The sequence below is a fragment of the Macaca mulatta genome, chromosome 7, assembly GCF_049350105.2.
Source record: "Macaca mulatta isolate MMU2019108-1 chromosome 7, T2T-MMU8v2.0, whole genome shotgun sequence".
NCBI classification, from domain to species: Eukaryota; Metazoa; Chordata; class Mammalia; order Primates; family Cercopithecidae; genus Macaca; species Macaca mulatta.
Window position 1 is genome coordinate 143,193,701 of NC_133412.1, and position 26,767 is coordinate 143,220,467.

General features: G+C 48.9%; 1 protein-coding gene across 14 annotated transcripts in view; it reads left to right on the forward strand.

Annotated features, from left to right (window-relative positions):
• The window catches only part of SMOC1 (SPARC related modular calcium binding 1), a 150,438-nt gene extending 130,708 nt beyond the window's left edge, over positions 1-19,730 (forward strand). For 4 of the 14 annotated variants that reach the window (XM_028851625.2, XM_015143979.3, XM_028851628.2 and 1 more), the window contains 5 exons: positions 33-115; positions 1,968-2,073; positions 10,651-10,895; positions 17,059-17,114; positions 17,594-19,730. In XM_028851625.2, coding sequence (XP_028707458.2) covers positions 33-115; positions 1,968-2,073; positions 10,651-10,895; positions 17,059-17,105 — 481 coding nt within the window. In that variant the 3' untranslated portion in view covers positions 17,106-17,114; positions 17,594-19,730. The remainder of the gene's footprint in view (positions 1-32; positions 116-1,967; positions 2,074-10,650; positions 10,896-17,058; positions 17,115-17,593) is intronic. The other 10 variants (XM_028851626.2, XM_077941301.1, XM_077941300.1 and 7 more) reach the window with 3 other exon arrangements.
• Positions 19,731-26,767: the final 7,037 nt, after the last annotated feature.

A 26,767-nucleotide genomic window follows, 5' to 3' on the forward strand; every position in this document is an offset into this window, starting at 1 on the left:
CTCCCAACCCCCCCATATCTCTCTTTTCTCAGCTACGTGATGCCCAGTTGTGAGAGCGACGCCAGGGCCAAGAGTACAGAGGTGGATGACCCCTTCAAGGACAGGGAGCTACCAGGTGGGAGACGATGCTGGCCCTGCCGGCACCGTCACCTCCTTCTGTTCCTCCACCCTCTCATCATGCAGAAGAAGCTGCTTCCTCTTTGTCTGTTTCCCCATATGTAAGATGGAGCCAGGAGCCGTGGGATCTGCATCCCGGTCGGGGATTTATCCCTAATTAGCTCTGTGCTCTTGTGCACGTTGCTTCTCTTCCCTGTGCCTCTTCGTCTTTATAATGCAGTCATTGGGTTAAAATCCTGTCTCTGCAATTCCACAATGCGTTGTCCATCTGAGGTCCATGAGGACAATGTGTTGAGCACTGTGAGTTATTTTTTCCAGGGCTGTGAGGATAAGATAGCTTACAGGGAGGGGCTGTCCTGAGCGATGCGGACAGTGTCTGTTGCCTGCTCTGAAGAGGCAGATGACCTCTGTGACACAGGACCATCATGGAGTGTGACACAAGACACATAGGAAGGGCCCTGGGACCTCCAGACGGCTGCTTTGTGGGTTTCCCCTTATTTATAGTGATCTCTGCCTACAGGTTACAGTAAAATTACTAAATGTTGGTGGCTTGGAATCTTGTTTTCTTTACACAGCACAAAGTCAGATTAGTTCCTTACACAGCACGAAGTCAGATTAGTGCTGGTGGGAAATGGGCCACCTTTCCATGACATATCAGGACTCCAAGTGAGAACTGAAAGCAGAAAGTTCCAAAAGTCAGGGAGTTTCCACACGAGGTTTGTAGAAATCACCCCATCACAAGAATGGAGTCATGGTGGCCAGGGTATCCCTTTTAGCCAACCCCTCAACAAATGTGAATTGAGATTCTACTATGTGCCAGGCACTGGGTATAATCTAGTGGTCAAAGTTGACATGAGACTTACAGAGTGAAGGAGACAGATAGGATACGAATAAATGAATATGGGCATTTATAGATAGTCATGGTGGGTACTCTGGAGGAAAAGCAGAATGTGCTGTGAGAATGGCAGGGAGAACTTACTTTAGATTCCACAGCTTCTCTGAGAAGCAAGTGTTGAACCTGAGACCTGGAGGATTTGGGGACAGAAGAGAATGAGCTAGTTGCTCATTTCTGTGTGGAGTTGCTGTGGAGAGGAGCATTGGGAGTAGTGTAGAAGGCCCATCTGGTGCTGGTGATCGTGACTTTATAGAACACCCATTTATCCAATTGTGTGGTGGTGTTTTCCCCAGCTATGTAGTGTAGACATGGAAAAGGCGTATCTATAGAAGGTTCATCTGTGCTTTACTGTGTTTTGCTGGAATAGTACAAGGAGGAAAAAAGGAACAAAGGACTTGAGAGTACTGGCAAGAGAGATGCTGTAGTTATAATCTAAGATGGATGAGGAGGGAAGTGAAAAAAGGAGGACACTCTTGGGTGGATCTGGTGGTAGGTATACTTAAGTCAACTTTGACCACTGGGGGTTCTCTCCCTGTCTTGTGCTCCCACAGCCCCTAGTTCTTACCCATAACACAGTATTTTTCTCGCTTTAGGATGACTGCTTGGCTATTAGCTTGGGTTCCCCTGTAGATGTGAACTTTACAAGGATAAGGACCTTCTGTATTGTTCACTGCTGTATCTCTAGCATTTAACATGGTGCCTGAGTTGATGTCTAGCAAAAATGTGTGGAATGGAAGAAAATTGAAAGCATTATTTGGTCTGATGGTCCTTTGTGGGGTATAGGTAAAGGAACTATGGAAGTTTATGAGACTCCTCTGATCAGTAAACAAATCCCTAAAGTGGATTTGGCTGGACAAGAAGGGCTTTGAGAAGTTCAGGAAAGGATGGTAGTTGAGAAAGCTATTGACTTGATTATAACCTGGCATCTACCTTCAAATCTCATTTTATCTTTTAGGCTGTCCAGAAGGGAAGAAAATGGAGTTTATCACCAGCCTACTGGATGCTCTCACCACTGACATGGTTCAGGCCATTAACTCAGCAGCGCCCACTGGAGGTGGGAGGTGAGAATGTGAGCAGGAATCAGGCCCAGGAGAAAAATGTGGGGCCCCTGACTTTTCAGATGCTGAGGGAGGGTGGGAGAGCGGGCAGGGTTTGCGGAGGGCAAGGGCTAGAAGGTGATCTGTTTCCTGAAACCATGTCCCCATAGCTTTGACCTGCCTTCTGCCAAAAATCTTCCTGCCCCTCTACCTTCCCTATTCTTTGGGAGCTGCTTGTCCCTAGCTTTTAGTTACCTGCTTTATAGGAAAGTCCAGGGCTGTCTGGGACTTCCAGCTGTTTAATCTCAGAAGGGGATGGATTGGAGTGAGAGTTCTGAATGGCAAGAAGGGTGATGGGCATATCATGGGGACAGGGAGGACAGAGAGGGAGGACAGAGAGGAAGCACAAAGCACTTTGTGATTTTCTTGTCTCCTAAAGGGCAGGAACCAAATGCCTTTTTGGCATCCTGAGAATTCCAAGGAGCTCTTGGCAATGGAATTGGACACTCATGTAGCCAAATCCAGCTTAGGTCAGGAATTGAGGTGGTAGCTGAGGCAGTCCTGACCTGAGGCTGAAATGCACATGCTCCCCAGTAACCAGCATTGCTGGCACTCGTGAGTTTGGCCCCTTAGGCCAGTTGGTTGGAGATGCATGCGTGCATTCATCCATCTGCTTACCACCTTTTGAACATGGAAGACACAGCAAACACTGGGCTAAGGACAAGGTATCTGGGGATAGAGGCATGTCCCACCTTCAAAGGATGCAGCTTAGTGGGGATACTACACCATAGATAGATACTTACAAAATCTGTGGTGAGTGCTAGGACAGAGGTGGAAGAACGGAGAATGGTTGTCTAACTCAGTCTGAAGGAGTCAGAAAAGGCTTCCTGGAGGAGGTGATATCTGAGCTGAGTTTTAAAGGATAGTTTTAAAGGACTTAGCCGGTCAAAGAAAAGAGAAAGCCATTCCAGAGAGAATGAAAGGATATTGTGGATCCAAGAAAGTGCATGTCTATGGTTCAGTTAGGTTGGGCTGGGATGGATAGTCAGAGGAGGAGGAAGCGGAGGAGGTAAGAGTGGTAATCGTGAGATGGAAGAGATGGGCAGGACTCAGATCCCAAAAGGCCTGTGAGACTTGCTGAGTAAGACTTCTGCTTATGAAGCCAGTTGGGGAAGCACAGCAGGGACTGGTGGAGACAAGCAGGGGGGTGTTTAGTCTCCTTACAGCAGCAAGGGAGGTACCCTAGGCTTGGCAGAGATGGGAAGCCTGCCTCTGAACTTCTATGGCTCACTAAGGAGGGAGCGCTAGTTCCCCGGCATCTGCCCAGAGGCAGAACTGTTATCCATAAGGCAAGGAATGCAACCAAGAGAAAAAGCCTAGGCCTTGGAAGGACCCCAGCATGGCTCCCTCAGTGGTGACCCTGCATGGGTCCCACCTGCAGTTCTGCCTGAGTCCTAAGGAGGCAGGACTTCAAGCTCCCCCTGGCTGCTTTCCCAAGAGCACTGCGTGGTCTCCGCTGTAGGTGGGGGACGCAGATGGGCCCTGCTGCCAGGGGAAGGAAGGTAGGTTTGTGCCTTATCCTCAAATGACAGACAGAAGGGATTTTTACAGGCAATGAAAGCTAAGAAATTTATGATTTTTTAATATCAGTGTGTCCTTAGGGAAGAGGATCTTTTTTCCATTCTATTTTAGGTGTGATTTAGAGTTGGAAGAGATTTTTCAAAAAAATAATTGTTTTCAAAACATGTTTTTCATTTTAAGCTCATATTAGCTTGACCATACTTGGTTTTGATGGGAATGAAAGATTTGAACTGCCTTTGGTAGTTATGTTACCTAGAGGCTGGACTTTAGTCAAAAGACAGACAAGATGCTCCAAGAAATAGTTTAGAAATCAAGGAAGTGGGTGGGGGAAGGGAGAAGAAAGAGAGAAACTGCTATCCAGGAAGGTAGCTGCCAGGGTTACCAGCGTAGTAAGAGGGTTTAAGGCCGTCCCAGATCTTCCCACTATATTCAGCATAAGCCCTAACTCTGACCTGGGCTGGCCCTTCAGGACAACCTAGCTGGCCCCACCTCTCCTCACATATTCCTTTCCTTCCCATCATTGTGTTCCAGGCACTGGTTCTCCTGGTTCTCCTCAGTTCTGGTTCCTCGAACAAGTCAAGCTCTTGTCTGTTCCAGGACCTGTATGTCAGTTGCTCCTAGAATTCAGTTCCCCATCTTCCAATGACTGGCCCCTGCTTATCTATTTAAATGTCACCTTCTCCAGGAGCACTCAATCTGCAAGAGCTGCCTGTTTACCCTGTACCTCAGCACCCCTTTTAACTCTCAGCCTAGCATATATAACGGTCTGATACTTTGCTGGCTTGTTGATATATTATCTGTCTCCCCAAACCCAGTGAGAATTTAAGTTCTATGAGAGAAGAAACATTTTCTGTCTTCTTCCCTCCTGTATTCCCAGAGCTTAGACTAGTGCCTGGAACATAGTAGGTGCCCAATAAAATATGTTAAATGAATAAATAGCTAGAGGGACAGGGATAGATGGATGGATTCCTGTTTTGATAAGACCTCTTTCTGGCACACATCAGAGGATCTACCCCGACCACCAAAAGACCAAGTATAAGGCTGGAGCCAGTTGTCAAGTTTACTGTGGTGCTATTTTGTAACCAGGGCCTGAGGGCACCGTGGCCGGGACCCAGGGACTTGGAGCGCCATGCAGACAGACCTTGGCCAGTTGTCCCTCTTGTGTGATGGAGGAGCAGAGGCATGGGGAAGCTGGAGGTCAGGTAGCATGTCTGGAACAGGACTGACGAAGACAATTAGGAAATCCAGGCATCCTGGGTTTTGGCTTTGACTGTGGAGTTCAGGCAGAGTTGGGGCTGCAGGCATGAGGTTAAGGAAGCCACATCTGATCCCTCCTTTATCCTCTCAGACTCTAGTAGTTAAAGCTGGACATCAGCTGAGGCCAGGGAAACAGTCCCACTTGGGGACAGTGGGAAAAAGGGATAGAAGATGTTTGAACAGTACAGAAAAAAGGTGTCTTCCTCCCAGTCTACTTCCTGTCGGACATGGAGATGTTGGCTTTGCATCAACTCTCACGTTTCAACCTGCCCCTGGTATGAGCTCCATGCTAGGTTCTGGGGCATCTGAAGAAAAGGGGATAGTTTCTGGCCTAGAGGGGAGATACAGAACAACCACATGACTGCAGTACAAAGTCAGTGGGATAATAGAGGCTGAGAAAGTGTTGTAGGGACCCTGGGAAGCCAGGGCGTGCGAGGAAAGGCTTTCCATGGGAGCGACCGTGGAGCCCCATCTTCACTTATGAATGGGAAATGCCTGACCTAGATGGACCAGGGGTAAGGGCTTTCCAGCAGAGGGGACCATGTGGGTAGTGAGTTGTGAACACTCAACAGGGTAGGGAGTGTGGAGAGAATTGTAAGAAGTAGTATGGTTCACATTTGGGAGTCGGGTTGGGGAGATGAGGCTGCAGAGCTGGGCAGAGCCCAGCTGGTGCCACGCCCTGGGATTCAAGATGCAGGGCAGAAGGGAGCTGCAGGGTTAGGTGGACATTTTTGCGGAGTCATCCTGATGGCACTATGGAAGCGGGAGTGGAGGGGAGCAAGGTAGGCAGGAAGATGATAGCAAGTGTCAATGTGAGAGGTGATGAGGGCATGGACTGTGGGAAAAGGATGATTTGCTGAAGCTTTTATAAAGAAATCAATAGGATTTCAAGACTTGCTAGATGTGGGGAGTGGAAGAGTGGGAGGCATCTACTCCCTTTTCTGGCCTGATTTAGTAGCAAAAAGCAGTGCCACAAATATCTAAAAATAGGCAGAGTAGAATGGGGTGTCTGCGAAAACTCTATGGCAGTTGCGTGGGAAGGGGTGCCTTGCAAATATCATTGGGTGATAGTCCCTCACGGTGAATGTTTTCTGGGTGAGTGAGTTATCCCTTTGTCCCCTCTGGCCAGGGCTCCAGGAGGCAGTGCTCCCCGTTAGATCAGCCTTCCCATGGCACCCATTAGCATTTATCAGTCCCAAAGGAAGATTTCTGAGATCTCAGCCGGCAGAGTCTTCTAGAGCAGGGGAACCCTCTCCTGGCTCCACCCTCCCCTAGGGAAAGTCAACTTTGAGGGGAGGTGGGAAGGGCTGTGTGAGCCTCTTGGCCCTTCACGTGGTCCCCCGAGGGGAGACCGTACTGTGGCTTCCTCCTTCCTGCCCAGTGTGGTTGCCCGTTGATGGCTTTGCAAGGAAGAGGCTGGAATGTGGCTGACTTGGCATTTCCCAGCCGCACCCGCACAGCTGGCGGGGCCTGGACCCAACTCCAGACGGGGCTCAGTTGGTCTGCTTGGCTTGGCTAGTGCCTCCAGGCAGTCCCGCCTTACCTTCTCTAAAACTGCTTAGGACAGCAGAACTGGGCCCAAGATCTTGGCCAAAGCAGGTTTCCTTGTGGTAAGCGGAGCTGGCTCTCCAGCTGTGCGTTGCAGCCAAGGCCTGGCGAGGCTGAGGCTGCAGAAGCAAAACTGAAAGTGCTGTGGGAGAAGGGTGGCCTGTGTCACCTCTGAAACTGGGAGAAGGCTCCGTGGGGCCAGTTTGGGGAGGAACTTGGCTCTAGTGGGTTTCCTCATCCTGGAGGCAGAAGTCAACAGGACAGCCACAAAAACAGCCCAGAGGTAGGGCAGACACTAGCATTGTCTGGCTCATGTTGTCTGAACCATAGTCTTCTAAAATCTGGAATTTGGTATCATTTGGGTGTGTCTTTTCATACCATATCCAAGGAAACTTGGATATTTTACCTACCTAGTGAGCCCTTTTAGTAGAAGTAGAACTTTACCCGTGGAGAAGTCTGCAGTGTGGACAAGTGAGTGCTGTTACGCTGATCCTGCGGAGCCCTTGCTCCCTCTTACTTAGGTCCCCAGCCTTTGCCTGATGAGCAGCTTTGAATCCAGCAGTCCTAACCTCCAGGAATATATGTGTGCTCATGTGAGACAGGTTGGGAGCCTGAGGCCGGTGTAAGCCTGGAACTGGGAGGGGAAGGGGCAAGGCTTTGGGCTTTCTTGGGCTATGGCTTTGTGGTTGAGGGGGTCTAACTGTGATGGAAAGTCTCCAGCAAAGACTGCTCGAGAGATTCCTGAAGCTCTGGGGGAGGCCTCCCTGCTCCATGTCTATCCAGCACTCCCCCAGGAAAAATCTCAGATTCTGTTCAGTTAACAGAGGCCTCTTGGGTCTTCTTTTGCACACACTTACTGCTATGCCAGGACTCTTGCTGGATCTCAGTCTTAGCCAAGAGCTTGTACAAAGCATAGTGGGTACCTGCTGTCAACCTCATCTGTGACTTAAGGCTGTTGCCAGGTCAGAAACTTGATTTACAGAGTTTTTAAATCCATTGCCTTCAATAGTTTTGTTGGAAGTAGGGAAACTATCCCCAAACCCCTCCAGCTGCTGTCTTTTGTCTCACTCCATCTTCTTTAAGCATCTTCTTCTTGGGCCATGGCTAGAGCCTCCATTCCTCTAGATCAAGGGTTTTGTTTGTTTGTTTGTTTGTTTTTTGTCTTTTTTTTCTTTTTAACCTGAGTCCATGGACTTTGAATGGGATTTAGGGAGTCCATTAATCTCCTAAAATCTGCAGACTTCTTTGTGTATGTCCATTTCTCTAGAGAGAGAGCTCATATCTTTGTGTAGGCTCTCAGAGGGTTCATAATCCCTCATGGACTCAAAGCTGAAAATTTCTGCTATTAATGTAGTTGGAGTTTGGCCTGGCCAAAGTGTTGAATTCCAAAGATGACCCTAGGGCTACCCAGCTTACAGGTAGAGGTAGGGCTCTCTTACTTGGGAGTTTGGGGGTTGTTTTGGCAGCCAAAGGAGTTCAGAAGCAGAGAGTATCATGCTAGCTGGGAAGGAGGGAGGAAGGCAGCAGGACCCTTGGGCCTCACAGGGCAGGCTGTGGGTCATGGCAGTGTTAGACGGAGCCCAGAGGCACTCCTTGGAGGGGCTCAGAGGATCTCTCCTGAGGAAGTGAACGCTGCACATCTCCACCCTGGCTGGGAGCCAGGCGGGGTGGGGGGCAGCAATCAGAAGCTGTGGCTGCCCTGCACTGGGAGGTCTTGGTGGGAGTGAAGAGAGTCAAAATGTTGTTCTTCTGGCAAGGAGATGTCAAGAAGGGAAAATCAGAAGAAAGGCAGGGAAAGGGGCAGGAGCCCGATGATGGTCACTCTCAGGCATGTAAGGAAACTCTTGGAGGTTGTAAAGTCAGAAGAAGAACTGCTTCTTGCTGCAAAACAGCGCAAAGGAGGGTGGCAGAGCTCTATCAGTGGAGTTGCTGAAAGCTGGACAGGCGGGAGCCCCAGAAACACGTGTTGGAGGGAGCGCGCCTCCCCTGGCAGGGCCTCTGGGTGGGATGACCTCATCCCTTCCCGTCTCAGTGACTGAGGCTTTATTATTCCAGCCTCTAGGTAGACATTACGCTATACTGAGCCTAAAGGTTAAAGGAAGAGCTGCCTTTGCCTTGGAACCCTCATGGCTCCTGGCGAGGGGCTGAGTGGGAAGGTCCCTGACTGCCTCCCCCATTGCCTGAGAGAACCGAGTTCCTTCCTTAGGGGCCTTCCGTCTCTCCCCCGCAGCCTGTGTCCTCCCTGCTATTTGGGGAAAGGCAGAGACAGGCAGGTCACTCCCCTACCTGCACCAACAGCATTCCAACAGAATTTTCTGCCTTTGCAACTGGTATACACTGCAGGGGCCATCTTAAGAGTGAATATTGCAGGTAAAATAGGGAAAGATGGAAAACCTCAGAATACTGTGTATGCTGGCGGAGACAAAATCTGAGTTTTGCAGTGAATAACTTCATGCCTGTTTCAAAGACCTCCTGAGCCTGGTTTCCATGACAGACTAAGCAGATTTCCTAAGAGTTAGAGGCAGCTGGCAGCTCTCCATGGCCCCCTCACACCTTCCGCCAGGTACTCTCTGAGTTAAACCTGTCAGGATGAGGTCCCCTTGGCAGATCCACTAATTGCGTCCTCCTGGAATCAGTCCAGGATGTCCGGAGTACCTGCCCAAGACTGAAATTCACCTAATTAGGAATAGGCATCTAACAAGGATGGATGACTGGCTGTTTTTCCCCTCCATAATGGAACTTACTTTTCGCTGAACTTGGAGGTTATTTGGGGGGATGGAAGAGGAGGGAGTTTGCTGGCTTGTTCACAGGGGAGGGTCAGAGATTATCTCCCTTCTGGAAAACTCAGCAAACCCCAGAGAAGAGAGGGTGGCATGACAAGTGCCTTGAATAGTTTTCCCACCAGGAACAGCTTCAGAATGTGCAGACAGGCCTTGGACCCTGGTCTAGGATCCCTGTGGAACAGTGAGCCCTCTGCCCATCTTTTGACCTCTGGTAGTCATGCACTCTGTCCCAGTGCCCTGCACACTGAGGATGTGAATGTGTGGGACTCCCAACCTCAACCTTATTCTCCTTCCCCAGGGGAAGCTGCACCTGATCACATACACTAGATCACATACACTCAGTGTCAAACCCTGGGAACAGGAGCCATGGGGCTCATGGGGTTCCATTCTCCTGGTTAGTGATCCCAGGAAGCCCCTCTATCATAGACCCATTGTTGGCTTTAAAAATTGTAAATAGTAGTTATCACCCTGACTCCTTTTTGGGAGAAAATAGGACACAGTTAAGTAAATAACGTAGATGGGTAGGCCATTGCATGTAGTTACACATGTAGATGTAGATGTTGGTCTTGTAACCTGATGAGGGGCTGTGTTAGACGTGCTTGTGACTCTACATCTGGACACCAGGAAGTGTTCTTGGTGACTCCAGTCCAGCGTTTCTCAGCAGAATCACCTGGTGATGCTGGTGAATATGTGGTTTCCTGGGTCCGCCCCAGACCCCCTGACTAAAACCTCCAGCTAGAGAGACTCATCCCCAGTAGGTCTAGGCTTTTCCAGTTTTAGAACTTTTGTTTGTGTCTGTCCCAGTTGCTTTCTTCTCTCCGTTCCCACTGCATGGGGTGTCCAGCAGTGATGGACCATGGGAACCTCACACCCCACATTTAGTCGTCATGACTGTTTTCACCTTTTTGGCTCTGTCTACTAGAGACAGTGAGCCACCTGAGGCCAGGGGTGCACCCTCCAGGCCCTGGACTGGCACTGGGTGTACAGTGGGTGCTCACAGCATCTTCCCCACAGTTACATCCACCCCAGGGCACATGTTTACGTGTGATGAGCAGCTGGTCCGCAGTGAGTGCTAGGCAAGGGGAAGGACAGTTTGGATTCCAGCTCTGGTTTATTCAGCAAATTAGATCAAGCCAATTTGTCTTGAGCACCCGTTGTGTACAAGAACATTTCTGGTTTTGGTAGAGGGTGAGGCATGTTTGTGTAATAAGGATTACCCACTTGGGGAGCCCTGAGAAGAGTGGTCCAATCTTGGGATCTGAGTTGGAGAGGATGGCTTGATGCCATCACAGACTGAGCCGCTCTGGGTGGACTTTGGCTTGGAGGAGCTGTTTCTACCTGACCTTCCCGGGGGCAGTCATACCAGGGCTGATGCTTCCTGCAAGATCCTGAGTGGTGTTCTCTGGGGTGGGGGTGTTTGTCCATGGCCCAGGTTCTCAGAGCCCGACCCCAGCCACACCCTGGAGGAGCGGGTGGTGCACTGGTATTTCAGCCAGCTGGACAGCAATAGCAGCAATGACATTAACAAGCGGGAGATGAAGCCCTTCAAGCGCTATGTGAAGAAGAAAGCCAAGCCCAAGAAATGTGCCCGGCGTTTCACTGACTACTGTGACCTGAACAAAGACAAGGTGATTTCACTGCCCGAGCTGAAGGGCTGCCTGGGTGTTAGCAAAGAAGGTGAGTGCTCTCCCCTGTGCTCCTGGCCTTTCAATACTTGCCCCCACCCAGGCATGGCATCAAGGGCTCTCTGATAAATGAGATCCCAGGTACTCATCTGTTCAACAATTATTTGCTGGGAGTGTGCTATGCTTCATGCTAGATGTTTGAGACAGTGGTGGAATTGACTGATAAGGTCCCTATTCTTGCACAGAAAACAGAGCTTAAATAAGCACTCATATGAGCTGTGATTGTGTGATTAAGTGCTGTGAGAGTGTGCTAGGGTGGGCCAGGCTACAGTCACAAGTAGATCCATATATCATTGTTTGACAGAGTGGAAAATTTTTCTTTCCCATGTAATAGTTCAGCATGGTCGCAGGTTGTGTGTGTGTGTGTGTGTGTGTGTGTGTGTGTGTGTGTGTGTGTGTAGGGGAAGGAGTAGGGGCAGGGATTGCTCTATGCAGTCACTCTGGGATCCAGGCTGAGAGTGACTCTGCCGTCTTCATCATGTGGTTTCCAAGGTTACTCTGGGGATCATCTCCATCCTCAGTCAACCAGATGGAGTAGACGTGAAGCAGTGCGTGTGAGGGAGTTGTATGGGCCAGCCCTGGAAATGACACACATTCCTGCTCATAATTCATTGGCCAGAACTCAGTCACTAAGGAAGGGAACCCAGGAAGAGGACAGCGTGAATTCTGGTGAACACTAATAAGCTCTGTCACAGCAGGGCAAGTGCAGAGCATTGTAGCAACATATATAGGGGCACCCAAGACACTAAGGGACAGACAGCCTTGGAAAAATTTGTGAAGGAAGCGATGCCTAAACCAGGACTCAGCAAACAACAGCCTAAATGCTCAATCTAGTCTGTGGCCTGTTTTTGTACAGCCTGTGAACTAAGAATGATTTTTGCATTTGTAAAGAGCTATACGTTTTTTTGAAAGAAGAATATATAACGGGGACCGTACATGGCCCACAAAGCCTAAAATATTTACTATCTAGTCTCTTGCAGATAAATTTGCCAACCCGTGGTCTAACCCATTACTGGTAACATGAGTGGGAGATGGCCAAGCAGAGAAGTCAGGAGTGGGAAGAGTGTTCTAAGCCGAGGCAAACGAGGAGTGAAGCTCTGGAGGCAAGGAAACAGTTTTCAATGAGGTGAAGGATGTTTGTGTGACCGAAATGAATATTTTAACAGATAGGAAGAGCAGGGATGGTGACAAGAGGCAAGGTGAAGTTGGAGAGTTTTTAAATTCAGGTGAAAGAGTTTAGACTTTATAAGGGTAGTGGAAAGCTGTTAAAGGGGTTCAATCAGAGAATTGATAGTATCGGTTTTTCTTAAAAAATTATTCTGGTTTCAGGGTGGGACATGGATTGGAAATGAGCATGACAGGGTCACCCAATAGGAGGCATGGCACAGTCCAGGCTAGAGCGATGGAGGGCCAAGTTATGAAAACGCAGCAGGGTAAGGGGGATGGAGAGAAGTGGGTGATTGGAGATCAAGCTGGTTTATGGGGCAGAGGTAGGTTTGTTCAGCTGCAGGCAGGGCTGCTCACTGAGACGGGCAACATGGAAGGAAGAGCAGGTTAGGTGCAGAGGGATGCAGAGGGAGCCCAAGCGTGGTTTGGACACACTGAGTTGGATACACATGAAGGATGAGTGACTCTGTAATGCCCGTGAAGGTTTTGAAGATACAGATTTGGGTGATGCTGACTTATTTGAAATGGAAGCTTTGGAAAAGCTGAGATTTCCTAGGGAAAGAGTTTAGCAGAAGACAAAAAGGCATTTTCCTTGTTCCTCAGTTGTCAGAGTAAACCCAAAGAGTAGCATGGGAAATGTATGGGTTCCTATAGGAACCAGGGCTTGGGACCCACCTGCTCCATGGCCGGTTTCTGGCCTTGGTTCTGAGGCTTACTGGTGTGTGACTTCATCACTCTGGGCATGGCTGTCTGATGCGGATGCTTCTCTGTTCCCATAGTACTCTGAGTCTCCAGGACTCAGCAATGTCATGGTTCAAACCCTGCCTCTGCCCTGGCCTCGCTCTTTCACCACATGCGTCTTGAGTGTCCCTTATCCGAAATGCTTGGGACCAGAAGTGTTTGGAACTTTTTGAGATTTTGTAAAATTTTCATTGCACTTACTGGTTGAGCATCCCAAATCCACAAAATTTGAAATACGATATGCTCCAGTGAGCATTTCCTTTGAGCATCATGTCAGCACTTAAGAGGTTTTGGATTTTGGAGCATTTTGGATTTCAGTTCAGTACAAATTACTGAATCATTCTGCATTTCAGTTTCTTCACCTGCTTAATGGGAATAATGCTAGAGTCTATCTCGTAGGACTGTTGTGCTGATTAAATGGACAGTGAGTGAAAGCATTTCCTATAGTGCCTGAGAAATTGAAGTATAACTCAATAGAAGTTCAATATTACTATTCTTCTTCATAAGATGATTGCCTCTCTCAGTAGCACTTACCACACTGTGTTGCAGTTTACTCTTCCGATTACCCCTTGAAGCCAAAAGGATTCTCTCTCTCAATTCCTAACCTCTAGCACAGTACGTGGCACCTGGTAGTTCATTAAGTCCTTGTTAAATGAATGAATAAGTAAAGGAATGAATGGATGAGGGGGTTACCCCTTCCAGTGACATTATGCTCTGACACACTTGGAATTTGTGGTCCTTTCGCAGAGCACAGACAGATGGCCAATGTTGGGAAAAGACCATCCAGTGTTATTGTAGACCCCAGATATACCAGGGGCACTCCTGGGCTGAGTGATGATGCTCTGTACTGACCCTGCCTTTGGCCCCCTTCCTGGGCTGGTAGTTCTGGTCTGCACAGCACACAGAAGCCAAGCAATGGCTAAGTGTGGTGAGCTCAGGTTCGCTGAGCTCAGGGACCCCTCCTAACCTTCCTCTGAAGCCTTTCCAGCTGGCATACAGGACCTGACAGAAGCATCCAGAGAACACTGTGAAGTAAAATGTAGATTTAGGGATCCCTGATCACCTGGATGTTCCTCCTCAACCCAGACTCAGCTGTGGACAAGTGTTAGTTTCAGTTATTCTCATAGCTTTGCCCACAGAGGCCCCTGGGGTGCTTTGGAGTGCAACTGTCATTCTTCTTGGCCCAATACACCCTCTTGAACCCCCCACTGCAAAGGTAGGACTGTGGAGACCAGAGAGCTTTGGAATTACTGTTCACCCCTAAACACACTGCCTGATTGAAAGTCTGGCCAGAAAGCCTGTGTCTGTGACATGTCTCTGCATGTATATGCACATGCCTGTTTGTGCATGTCTCCATGGGTAGGCCTGAGTGTGCACCTGTCTGTGTGCATGTCTGTGTCTGTTTGTACAAGGTCTACACTTATGTCTTTAAGTATGGCTATGTGTGTATGTCTGTACATATGTGTGCATGCATTGTGTATATGTCTGTATATGTCTGTGTATGTCTGTGCATGTGTCTGCATATGTGTGTGTATGTGTGTGATGGAGTGAGGGAGAGTAGAACATTGAGATAAGAGGAAGAGGGTATGTAGGATTAATCAGTGGGGTGGGGTGAAGTGGAGGCTGAGTAGACTTAAAGCCTATGCAGAGGCAGAAAGCATTCCTGTGTCCCCACTCTCCATTTCAACACACACCATAGGACACACTGCTCTGGACCCACGCAGCCCAGAGCTAGAAGGCTCTGTGGGTCCTCTAGTCAATTTTTCAGTCTAGGAGTCAAGGTTAGCCCAGAGAGGGGTAGCGATTTGCTCAAGGGTACTTGTGAGGTACCACCACTGCTGGCGCTTAGTCTAGCCTCAGGATTCCTGGGCCAGACTGCTGTCCCCTCCAGGAGAAGGACCCCAGTGTGTTTGAAGATGTTGCCTTGTGTGAGCAGGCCAGTCTTGGTTGCCTGGTGAAGCCAAGGGAGTGGCCAGTGGGGGAGTCTGGGGAAGTGGGGGAGCAGACCAGCCTGGGGGCAGTGTGGGCAGGAGTAGAGGTGTTGCAGGGGGTGAGGGTGCCACCAACAACCTGAGCTGGGAAGCCCAGTTTCTAGGCAGGCAGTACCTGTGGGATGATGGACCACTACTGAGAGGCCCAGGAGCGATGTGGGATACCATGATCAGGCACAAGTTGGGGCTGGAGTAAGAGCAGAGGCCCTGAAGTCAGATGGGGCTGGCTTGATTTTAATCCCAGCTCTGCCACTTACCGGATCTGTAATCCTTGGCAAGTTACCTAAACTCTCTAAGCCTCCGTTTCCCCATTTGCAAAGTGGAGATGATAGTACCTACCACAACGATTTGGTGAGGATGTAACCAGATGGTGCGTGTGAAGAACTTAACATGATTGGTACATAGTGAAGGCACAAAAGAAATTGGTAGCGATAGAGGAGCATGTCCAGGGAGTGAAGGCATGACTTTAAGAACTGCTCCCTCCATCCCTCTGCTCCGTTGGGCGGCAGAAAAGCCCTTGTGGTCGATGGTGTGCAGCGGCTCCGGGAGCAGAGCCAATGCACTGGTCATCCATCCCGTGTTGTGCGGTGCCCTCTGGTGGGCTGTGAGGGGCTTGCACGCTAGGTGAGGGCAGAAGCTGGCTGGGGGAAGGATGCAGAGTTTTGGGACCAGTAGAGTTTTGGGTCCAAGGGACTGAAGTTTTGGAAATTCCACTTGAACACAGATATTTTACCAACCAGACTCCTCCCTGGAGAGCTGAATTCTCTGCATAACGTGCCTCTTTCTTCACTCTCCCAATTTATAAAGCACCTTCACTGGGATCATTGTCACCGCCCTGTGAGGCAGGTGGGGTGGGGTCCAGTGCCTCCTTTTCTCAGAACTATCAGTTCTTCTTTTGCCTTGTCTGAGGATGCCACCTGCCTGGGGCTCAGGCTTCTTCTCCCCTATCCTCCCTGGTGGCTCAGACCATCATTCTGGAGGCAGCTAGCTAGGTTGGAATTCGCTTTGCCGCGTGGAAGCTGTGTCATCCTGGGTGGGTTACTTGATATCTCCAAGCCTCAGTTTCATCATCCTAAGATGGAGATAATTGTATCACTCTCAAATAAAGTCGCTCTGAGGATTAACTGATAGGACTTAAATAACAGGATTAGCACATAAGCCTCTATGAAAAAGAGCTGGTTACAGCTAGCTGTCCATTTTGCTTCATGCATCTCAGCCTGGTGGGCAGGAGTGCTGTGCACTTCCTTTTTAGATGTGCTGGCCTTTCTACTCAGCAAAGAGAGAAGCAGCTGCTGGAGGGAGCGGAGGAAAGGTGGGATTTGAAGTCAGCAGCCTGGTTCCGCCACTTCCAACCTGCCTGCCTTGGAGCTGTCACCTTCTTTCAGAGTTCGTGTCCTCCTCTGTAAAACTGGATAAACCGCTATCCACCCCGATATCTACCCCACTCCCGCTCCACCCCATGTCCACTCTTTCTCCAGTTGTAAGGAATATTGGCGTAACCCAGGGGACGTGGAGCTGTGGCTCACATGACCAATGGGTGGGCTTGGGTTCTGCAGCACTGTTCACTCCTCAAAGCCCTTTCTCCTCCTCCATGCATTCAGTGGATCCTCAAGGCAATTCTGTGAGGGAGGCAGAGCAGAAGCCGTGCAGCTGCGGTTCTAGCTCCCAAGTTATAGACCAATCCAGAGAGGTTTGGGGGCGTACACAGAGTCACATGGCCCTAAGCGTCTCAGAGTGGGCCCAGCTCTTGATGTGCTTGCCCCCAGCTCCCTGCTCCTCTACAGGAGACCAGGTCCTGCTGGAGCAGGCATGGAAGTTTCCACAATGGCTCAGCCCCCCATGGGGAGAGGTGGGTGTCAGCAGAATGAGCCTGGGACTTTGTGTAAGTCACTTATCTGCTCCGAGCCACTGCTGGATTCCTTCTACCTCCGATGTTCTGTGACTTGGGGAACCAAGACCTGGGACGGTTCTGCCCAGGTGCATCAGCATCAGAGCCCTTCTTAGTGGATAGCTGAGGGATTGCAAAGAGGTGCCCAGCAGGAGCCAGGCCTTATGGGAAAGGGACTTTGCGTGAAGGCGTTGGCCAGTAATAAGTTCACCTGGGCCATAGACACCCACAAAGCAAAAAGCAGGGCCAAACAAACTCTTTGCTCTTTATTCTGGGGGCCAGAGGGGACAGGGAGCTAGGATACGGGAGAAGGTGCCAGTTCTCTGGGTCAAGGCCACTCAGTGTCACATGTTCCTGGTTTGTTGCAGATGGTAGCCTTGGTACAGTTTCCCCCAGGGAGAACGAGCAGGCATGAACCCGCTCAGTAAGTTGCCCATTTCTGGGATCGCCAGGGGTGGAGGGATTGGCCAGGTGACTTAGGCTCCCATTTTCAAGTTGTTTGCTGAGGACACGGGAGAAATATTGGGTCAGTGCCCAGGGGATTCTGCCATCCCCACCTGTAAACAAACCCCTGCCGTTTCCACCCCAGCCCCAAGTTGAAAGGCTGGCATGTGAGAGTAGAGTGATTTGAACAGAGTGCACACCCTGCAACCCACACTTCCTAGACAAAGCCTCGTTCTCTCCAATGCCAGACTTATTTCGGTTGCCGTGGTGGTACCTCAAAGTGGCAAAGGACAGGCTGGTAAAAGATGCTCATCTGCAAGTCCAGGTGACCTGTGCCCCACCTAGCCTCAGAGCTGACAGCAGGTGGAAAAGCTGCACTTGTGGGGAAATTGATGGACATAGTTGGATTTCTCACAATGTTTTTGTTTTTGCTTTTTGCATTCTCCTTCCTCCTCTCAGTAGGACGCCTCGTCTAAGGAGCAGAAAGCCCAAGAGCAGGTGGAGAGTCCAGGGAGGCAGGATGGACCACCAGACACCCAACTTTCAGCATTGCCCATGGCCTGGCCACGTCCCATGTAACATAAGTGGTGCCCACCATGTTTGCACTTTTAATAACTCTTATTTGCGTGTTTTGTTTTTGGTTTCATTTTAAAACACCAATATCTAATACCACAGTGGGAAAAGGAAAGGGAAGAAAGACTTTATTCTCTCTCTTATTGTAAGTTTTTGGATCTGCTACTGACAACTTTTAGGGGGTTTTGGGGGGGGTGGGGAGGGTGTTGTTGGGGCTGAGAAGAAAGAGATTTATATGCTGTATATAAATATATATGTAAATTGTATAGTTCTTTTGTACAGGCATTGGCATTGCTGTTTGTTTATTTCTCTTCCTCTCCCTGCTGGGGGTGGTGGGCGCTCTGGACACATAGTCCAGCTTTCTAAAACCCAGGACTCTATCCTGGGCCTACTAAACTTCTGTCTGGAGACTGACCTTTGTGTATAAAGACGGGAGTCCTGCAATCGTACTGCGGACTCCACAAGTTCTCTTCTGGTGGGAGGACTATATTGTCCCATGCCATTAGTTGTCAAAATTGACAAGTCACTTGTCTCTGGGCCTTGTCCAGGGAGGTTGGGCTAAGGAGAGATGGAAACTGCCCTTGGAGAGGAAGGGAGTCCAGATCCCACAGATAGCCCGCACAGGTAGCGGCTCTCACAGAGTCCATACGTTCCTGCTCTCCACATCCCCAGAGGGCCCAGCGTTGGTGGGTACACCAGTATCTTACTGACCCTCTGAGCAAGTTATCCACAAAGGATTGGCATTACATCACTCAAAACGTTTTCATCCATGCTTAGCATCTACTCTGTATAAAGCATAAGAGGGGAGGCAAAGAAGAAAAAGACACACAACAGGGCCTTTTAAAAAGTAGGTGTTTGATATCTAAGCAGGGGAGGGGACAGGACAGAATGCCTGCACTGAGGGGTGTGGCACCAACAGGGAAACTCTTCACCTCCCTGCAGACCTACCAGTGAGGCTCCCAGAGACGCAGCTGTCTCAGTGCCAGGGGCAGATTGGGTATGACCTCTCCTCTCCTCCATCTCCTGCTGTTGTCCCAGTGACTGTCACAGGCCTGGGTGGGTGGGTTGGGGGAGGTGCCAATCACCTTGTTGGTAACACTAAACTTGTTTTGTTGGTTTTTAAAAATCCCAGTACTGAGGTTCTTCCTGTTCGTTCAAGTTTTCTTAGGGGCTTCCAGGCTTTAAGCTAATTCCAGAAGTAAAACTGATGTTGGGTGTCCTATTCTGCCTCCGTCAGAAGGGCCGGGGTGATAACCCGGCTACGGGGAAATCCCGGCCCAGCTTTCCGCAGGCGTCACAGGCGTCTTCCCGGGATTCCAGGATGGGCTGCCCAGCCTTCTGGTCCGAGGCGCAGCTCCCTCTGCCCAGGTGCTGTGCCTATTCGAGTGGCCTTCAGGCAGAGCAACAAGTGACCCTTAGCGCCCCTTCCCATAAGCAGCTGTGGTGGCAGTGAGGGAGGTTGGGTAGCCCTGGACTGGTGCCCTCCTCATATCACCCTTGCAAATCTGGCCTCATCTTGTATTTCAACCCAATATCCCTATAAGTATCTCCACCTCGGCAGACTGTGTATCCCGTTCCGGGTCTGGAAGGCATGGGCACCACAAGCACTGTCCCTGTGGGAGGAACTTTCTCAGGACAGGATCTGATGGGGTCTTGGGCTAAAGGAGGTCCCTGCTATCCTGGAGACAGTCCTAGAGGTTGTCTTAGGAATGACTGGTGGCCCCGCCCCAACGTGGGAAGGTGGGAAGGAAGTCTTCTCTCATTAGCCCCAGTGAGAGAACTCAATCTGCTGGAGCTGAATGGGCCTTGCATGAGACCCTGGCCCCACTTTCAGGCCTGGAGGAAGCATGTGCATGTGGAGACGGCGCCTGCCTGTAGATGTTTGGATCTTTGAGATCTCCCCAGGCATCTTGTCTCCCACAGGATCATGTGTGTAGGCAGTGTTGTGTGGTTTTCCTTTGTGAAGGAGAGAGGGAAACTATTTGTAGCTTGTTTTATAAAAAATAAAAATGGATAAACCTTGGTGGCTGTTGCCTCTTTCTTTGGGTGGCTTCCTTTAATGAAAAGGCTTTACTTCCTAGAAAGCTTAGTTCATTTCCCTGGCCTGGGTGCTCTCCACTTCCATCCAAGGACATCTGAGGTGCTGCCAATGATGAACCTAGTAGGGGACCCGGAAGTGGCCACCGGGCGGTACTGCACTTAGAGAGGGGACTCCCTTGCTGACGGTGTTTGTGCACTCTCTGTAATTGTTCCTCTTACCTCCACCCACATATACCTGCCCCACGGGATGCCCCTCCCTGACTGCCATTCCCTTCTCCTCGCTGTAATGTAGGGGATGTTGCTGGCAGAGCTTTGGGGGCAGGGCTGGGGGAGGGGCCTATTCCATGGCTTCAGGCTGTTGAAAGTGAGTACATTGCCATCATTCAGAAGACAAGACACCAGGCTGAGAGGTAGCCTTAGATGGGGAGCAGACCCCCAGTGGAGTTTTTCAGTCTGTGCCCCAGTTTTGTGGGGTATCTATTCTGGCTGAGGCTGCAGGTCTGGTTTGCAGAGCTGGAGAACTCCTGAACAAGGATTGGCAGCAGGGGTGGAGGCTCTAGGTTTTCTCCAGCATGACCAGATTCTTTGCCTTTTTCCCTCTCTGCACACACAGTTGTCCCTGGAAATGACCTTGAGAACCTTCTCCAGATTCCTTGTGCCACACTCTGCCCCTTTGTCTTTTCAGGTGAACGGAAGATAATTCCCCTTGTAAAACTCCTCCAGCCTTTTCTCTAGTTAAGCTTTCTTGGGACAGGGTCTACACCCTGAATATGGTCATGCAGGCCCCTCCTAGTCCAGGGCTGGTCCTTCATTGCAGCTCAGAAAAGAGGACAGGTGGTTCACGGCACGCTTACCATGTGCCAGACATTGCCTACTGCGTATACAGGCCCTGTCATACGTGTGTAATACCACAACCCAGTGACTCTTGTTCCTATTTCTCAAGTGTGGACCCAGACTCAAGAGTTCAGTGACTTGCTGGGGTCACCCAACTGGAAAGGCGGAGCAGGAATTATCCTTAGATTTTCTGACTCCAGGCCTGGAGCTCTGCCTACTCCTCGGCTACCTTCCTTGAAGGGTTAGAACTGTAACCATCTCCTTCCTGTCCAGCTTGGGCCCTGGTGGGAGTTCCATCCAGCAGTAAGTGCATTTTTCCCCCAGAACAGTTAAGGTCTTATTAAAAGCCACCACTTTGCTGAAGCCTGTACAGGCTTTGGGGATTTGGGGAAGAGAAATAAGGCAGGCACTTGTTCCTGCAGGGAGGTACTTATCCCTCACTGGGAGCTTTGGGGTTGACCTTGCCTCCAGCAGAGATCCCCAGCCTGGCATGGGAAGGGGCAGGTCTGAGCTCACACTTGACTGCAGGGCAAGCTGCAAGCCCCTTCTGCCTTCCCCTGCATTCACAAGGACAGTAGGACCAAGAGTCAAGGAAAAGTGCATCTATCCTGTTTCTTCCTCCACCTGGAGATTCGTGAGCTATGCTCAGCCTCTATGGGGTGGGGAAGACTGGGGACATTTTTAGACAGGATGCTGAGAAGTAATTCCCGCTGGGGCCAGGCATCTTTTCAGGGGTGCTGTGATGCCAACAAAGAAGGGGCCCCAGGCCCATCCTTACTCCTGGTCCCCAAAAGGATCCAAGTGGGATGGGAAGCTGGTAGCACCAACCCCCTTGTAGATTAACAACAACAACAAAACATCAAAAAATAAAAAAAGCAAAACAACAACAACAAAACCAAAAACCAAAAACTAAAAAACCAAACAAAAACTAAAAAAAAAAAAACCCCTAGATCGCCAGGCTGTTCATCTGGCCATTTACCCCCAAGTTCCTGAATGACCTGCAAGGCCACAGCTGGGCCCGTCAAGGAGGCTGAAGACTTCCCAGGCACCCTGACCTTCTGGTCTGTGGCGTTAGGCCTGTTTCTGCTACACAGGTGGAAATAGGTGAAGCTTGATCTTTCCATGCAGCTCTGCCGAAGCAAGCTCTCAACCCTAGGGTCTGGATCAACATTCCACTTTGTGTGCCTTTCATGAGTTGATAAGGAAAAGGGCCATTACCTTGGTTCCATGCCTGCCTACTCCTGCAAGTGTCTGTGCTACTTATGGGACACAAGTCTCTCTTGTCATTTTTTGTCAAGTCTTGGTGGGGCACTCTGGCCAATTCCTTCTATTCTTCTATGCCACCCGTAGATGGCTGCTCCCTCTCCCGCTCTGCACTGCCTCTTTTTCCTCTGTCAGGATGCACTCTGTGAAGGCTGTCTTGCCCGTATCCTCCTAGCCAGAGCACTAACTCTAGCTACTGGTCGATGGTCCTGTATGTGGCACCCCAGACCAGACCTGTCTACAAGTTCAGGGCAACCCTGAGAATTCACACACTTGATGGTCACATACACTGCATACTTGGATGTGGTCTCTCCACACGATGATGGACACCTTGCTCAACTGCTCATAAGACTCAGTCAGGAGAGACCAGTATAAGCCGCAGTAAAGACACCCTTCCCAATCTCTCTGGCTCAGAACAGAAAGGTGTTTTTCTCACTGCTGCAACACAGCAGTGAGATGAGGGTAATGTACTCAGCGCGGTGCCTGGTACAAAGCTGCAGCTCACTATCTGTCAGTCATCCTCCTCCTCCTTCTTTTTATCATCAGTGAGTGTTGGCACTGGGAGGAGCCTGAACAATCACCTATTCTAATGGTTATACGTGAAAAATCTAAAATCTCAATAGATAGGTGAAGTGGCCATCTCCAGGTCAAACACTTAGCTTGTGATGGAACCAGAATTAGAATTCACTTCTGTCAACTCCTGATTTAGCATTCTTAATAGCGATTATTTTGCTACACATTTAAAGAGGCATATGGCATATATAAATGGAAAATTCCATTAAATTATGGAAAGAAGTGTGTCTACTGAGATGTTGAGTAGCTCACTGTATCAGATTCTAAAAAGTGAGTTGTTTAGGGAAAGGTATAATGAAATATACCTGATAAGGCAGTGAAATGAGGTAGAGATAGCCTGATGGGATGCACATGCCATTGCAAAAAGTATTATGATGCGGGTTGCATGATGGAGCTGTAACTTCTAGAGGAGAGCTAAAAATGGAGGAACAGATTAATAGCAGCGAAATCACACGGTCTGGCAGGAAAGGCAGGGCCAGTGGAGAGAGCACCTACTACAGGAGTCTTCAGCCTGGTTTTGCTATGAACTAGCTGTGTGTGTCCTTGAGCCATTGACTTCACCTCTCTGGGTCTCCTCAGTGTTTTTGCCCGGGAGTTCTCACTGTATGTCAGACATTTTGCTAAGCCTGTTACCTCATGAAATCATTGCAACAACTCTGTATGGTGTGCAGAAATCTCCTGCCTGCCCCTCTGGAGCCATTCTTTCCCCATTCTTCACCTGCTGTTGCTCTGCCTGGGGGACTAACTTTTATGCATGGCATCAATGGAGTTCTTGTGCTCTCTGGATGACCAGGAGTCCAGTGGGAGATGGGAGAGTTGGAGGGGAGGGAAGACAGGGTGTTATTCCTTATAAGGTTGCCTTGAGCTGGCTGTTTTTTGACTGAAAGATATCACTCCTTTCTAAGAGGCCTATCTACCTGATTCTCTCTCCTTCTCAGTTCCTGAAACCTCTCCTCCCCTGCCACTTGGGCCTAGGAGGAAGCAAACTCGTAAAGTGGAACTCTGGGTTTGGGTTGGTCATCAGCAGCTCAAGGATAACTTCCTTGATGAGGGCAAATAGGACCCAGGTAGTTCACGGTAAAGGGTGGCATAATGAATACTCAAATTATCACTGAATGGGGTAGTGAATAAAGTGGAGGCAAGGTGCTGGGAGATCAAGCAGTTCTAACACTTTGTTACTAGGGCAATTGCAGTATTTTCAAAAATTATGGCATCACCTGATTCTTTGCATGACCCTAGAGAACATACATGGGGAAAAAGACAAATTAAAAGCTATGAATATGCACAGGGAGAACTGGAAGTCCTCCCAGGAAACTTTAAAGGAGTCCCTCCTCTCCTACAGCTGCAGGGACCATAGGGATATGGACCAAACCCAAGTTGCAGCATTAATTAAATGCCGGACCCCATCAGGACTCTTCAGGTCATGAGTAGGGAAGGAGTAACACCAAATAACATATGACTTAACCTACCCATGTAGAACTGGGTACCTTTCCCAATAAATTATATAATTGAACTTGCTCAGAAATATTCCATTATAAAATGGAAATAGTATGTATATAGGGAAAACAGCCCATTCATGTCCAGAAAGCACCAGTAACCCACACAAACAGGCAATTTTGAGTCCTGTGGTAACTCCAGGTAACAGCTTTGCTGCCTTTCCCTCAACCATATGTTGACCTCATGGGGAATTCCCTGTGACCAGTGAATAAATGAGAAAAAAGCATGAACCTATTTCTGCACAGTATGCCAGCATCAGCCAGAAGCGGACAGCGTCGTCTGTAACCTTACTCACAGGAGACCATCAAAGACTGTGGTGGATGGAAATTTTCCCAGTGGACAGAACTTCAGGCAGTACATTGAACTGTCCACTTGGGCCTGAATCATGGATCTACACCAACTCATGCAGTAGATGATGGGTGACTGGCTCACTGAGGACTTGAAGCTAATTGGTGGCAAGAAAAATTAGGAATTTAGGAATTCCGTGTATGGAATGGGCCCCGTAGTGTGAAGATATAGTGCCCCATACAAATGCCTATCAGAGAGCAACCATGGTGGTAGACGTTCTCCATACGACTCATGCTGTTATGAGTCATGACTTATGCTTTGATTAATATTAGTTGGCCCATGACTTATGCTTTCATTAATATTAGTTGGCCCCTCTCTCTAGCCACCCTGATGCTGGCTCAGTGGATCCATGAACAAAATGGCATGTCAGCAGGGATGGAGGCCGTACTTGGACTCAACAGCATGGCTGTCCTCTCACCAAGGCCCATTTGGTTACTGCCACTGATGAGTGTATGACCTGCTCACAGCAGAAGCAACTGATGAGCCATTGACGTGGCAATATCTCCCAGAAAGGCCAGCGGGTTATATGGTGTCAGATTGATTTCCTTGGACAATCGCCATTATAGAAAATGTAGCAGTCAGTCTTCACAGAGGATAGACTCATATTCTGGGTATGAATTTGCCTTTCTTGCCCATAGTGTTTTTACTAGGGTGTCTGTTTATGGACTTTGAATGTTTTATCCATTGCAATGATATCTTTCACAACAATGTCTGACCAGGGTCACTGGTCTTACCACTTTTCCCATTACCCAAAGGTGGAATGACCTGATTCAGGCTCAATTACAGCATCAGCTAGAAGATAATACCTTGTGATATTAAGATGCTATCATACTGAATGCAGTATATGCTGTAATTGGGGGCCAATATCTAGTGCTATCTACCCATAGAAGGGATCATAGTTCTGGACACTAAGGGGTAGAGATGGGTGATGCCTCTCATTATTATGCCTAATAACCCACTTGAAGAATCTTACTTTCTGTTTCTATAGTTTTGGTCTCAGCAGGTTTGGAAGTCCCAATGACCAATGGAGAAATGGTTGCACCAAAGAAGACTTCTGGTTCTGATGAATTAGAAGTAGATACTGCCTCCTAGTGATTTTGGGTTCACTGAACTGGTGAGGTGAATGTCCTAATTACCTGGGGGAAATCAGGTTGCTGTTGCATAATGAGAATACGAAGGACTGGGTTTGCAATGTGGGAATTCATCTGATGTACCTTTTCATACTCCCTTGCCCAAAAGTACTGGTCAACTGAAAACTGAGCAACATGCCAAGAATTCAAACTTGTGGGAATGAAAGTTTGGGTTATCCGACCAAGGAAAGAACCTCATCTAACTGAGATGTTGGCTAAGAGTAAAAGGAATGGAATGGCTGGAAAATATGGCAGCACGACAGACTAGAAGGTGCATGTAGACAGTCCATCTCTTACTAACTCTGTAAGACACAATATTTTAGGGTGACCAACTGTCCCAGTTTTCCAGGACTGAGGGATTTCCTAGGACACAGGACTTTCAGTGGTAAAACCAGAAAAGTCCTAGGCAAACCAGATAAGTTATCCTATTTACGATCTGTGCTTTCTTCTTCACTACGCTGGCAGTAAATAATAACTGTCTTACCTACCCAACAGGTGCATATGAAGATAATGGCCAATCTAGATATTAAGCCCAGCTCTGCCACTTACTTGTGGAATGACCTTGGACAGATGACATAACTTCTCACAAAGCTTCACTCTCTTCTTCAGGCCCACCATTACCTGACTTACTTATTAGCATTAATGAACTCCTTTGGCCTGCTGCCTCTTCCACGTCACCCTTTCTTTGACACCAAACATGTCTGCCTCTCTTCTCCACTGTGTCTAGAGGCTCACCTGACTTGGAGGTGCTGGTGTCCCTTGACCATCTCTCCAAATCTTAATACTCAAGTTTAACATTTCTAGGGTGTATGGAAGGTGCTAAACACTGTGGCAATTGACTTGAGAATGGTTTGTTTAATTGTTGCAAAACTGTATTTTTGGATTAGGGAAACTGAAGCTCAGGGAGGCAGTCAATTGTTTAAAATTCCACAAGAGGTAAAAATAGTAGATCTGGGCTTCAAACCCCACAGAACACTGGAGACAAGCATCAACATGCAAAGGCCAAAATGCAATACTTCAAGCCTTGATCCATAGCAGGTGTCATGTGTACAAACGGCCTCAGGACCGGACTCGTCACATGAATAAGAGACATGGGTTGGGTAAGAACTCTAGTAAACTGAGAGAGTAAACACTGTGTACGTAGATAGGGTGGCCACTTAGCAGTTCCACTGGAGTTGTGGCCTCATAAGAATGCCCACCCAGTGTGGCCAGAGAATCCAGATTTTTACACAACATGTTTCTGTTTTAAAACATTGACAACTATTCCAGCTTTGAAAAAGCACTGTAGGAATCAAACACATCAAGTCTGCTGGCCACCAGGTTTTAACGCCTGCCCCATAGTCATGGAAGGAGAAATTGATTAAGGACTCAGTCA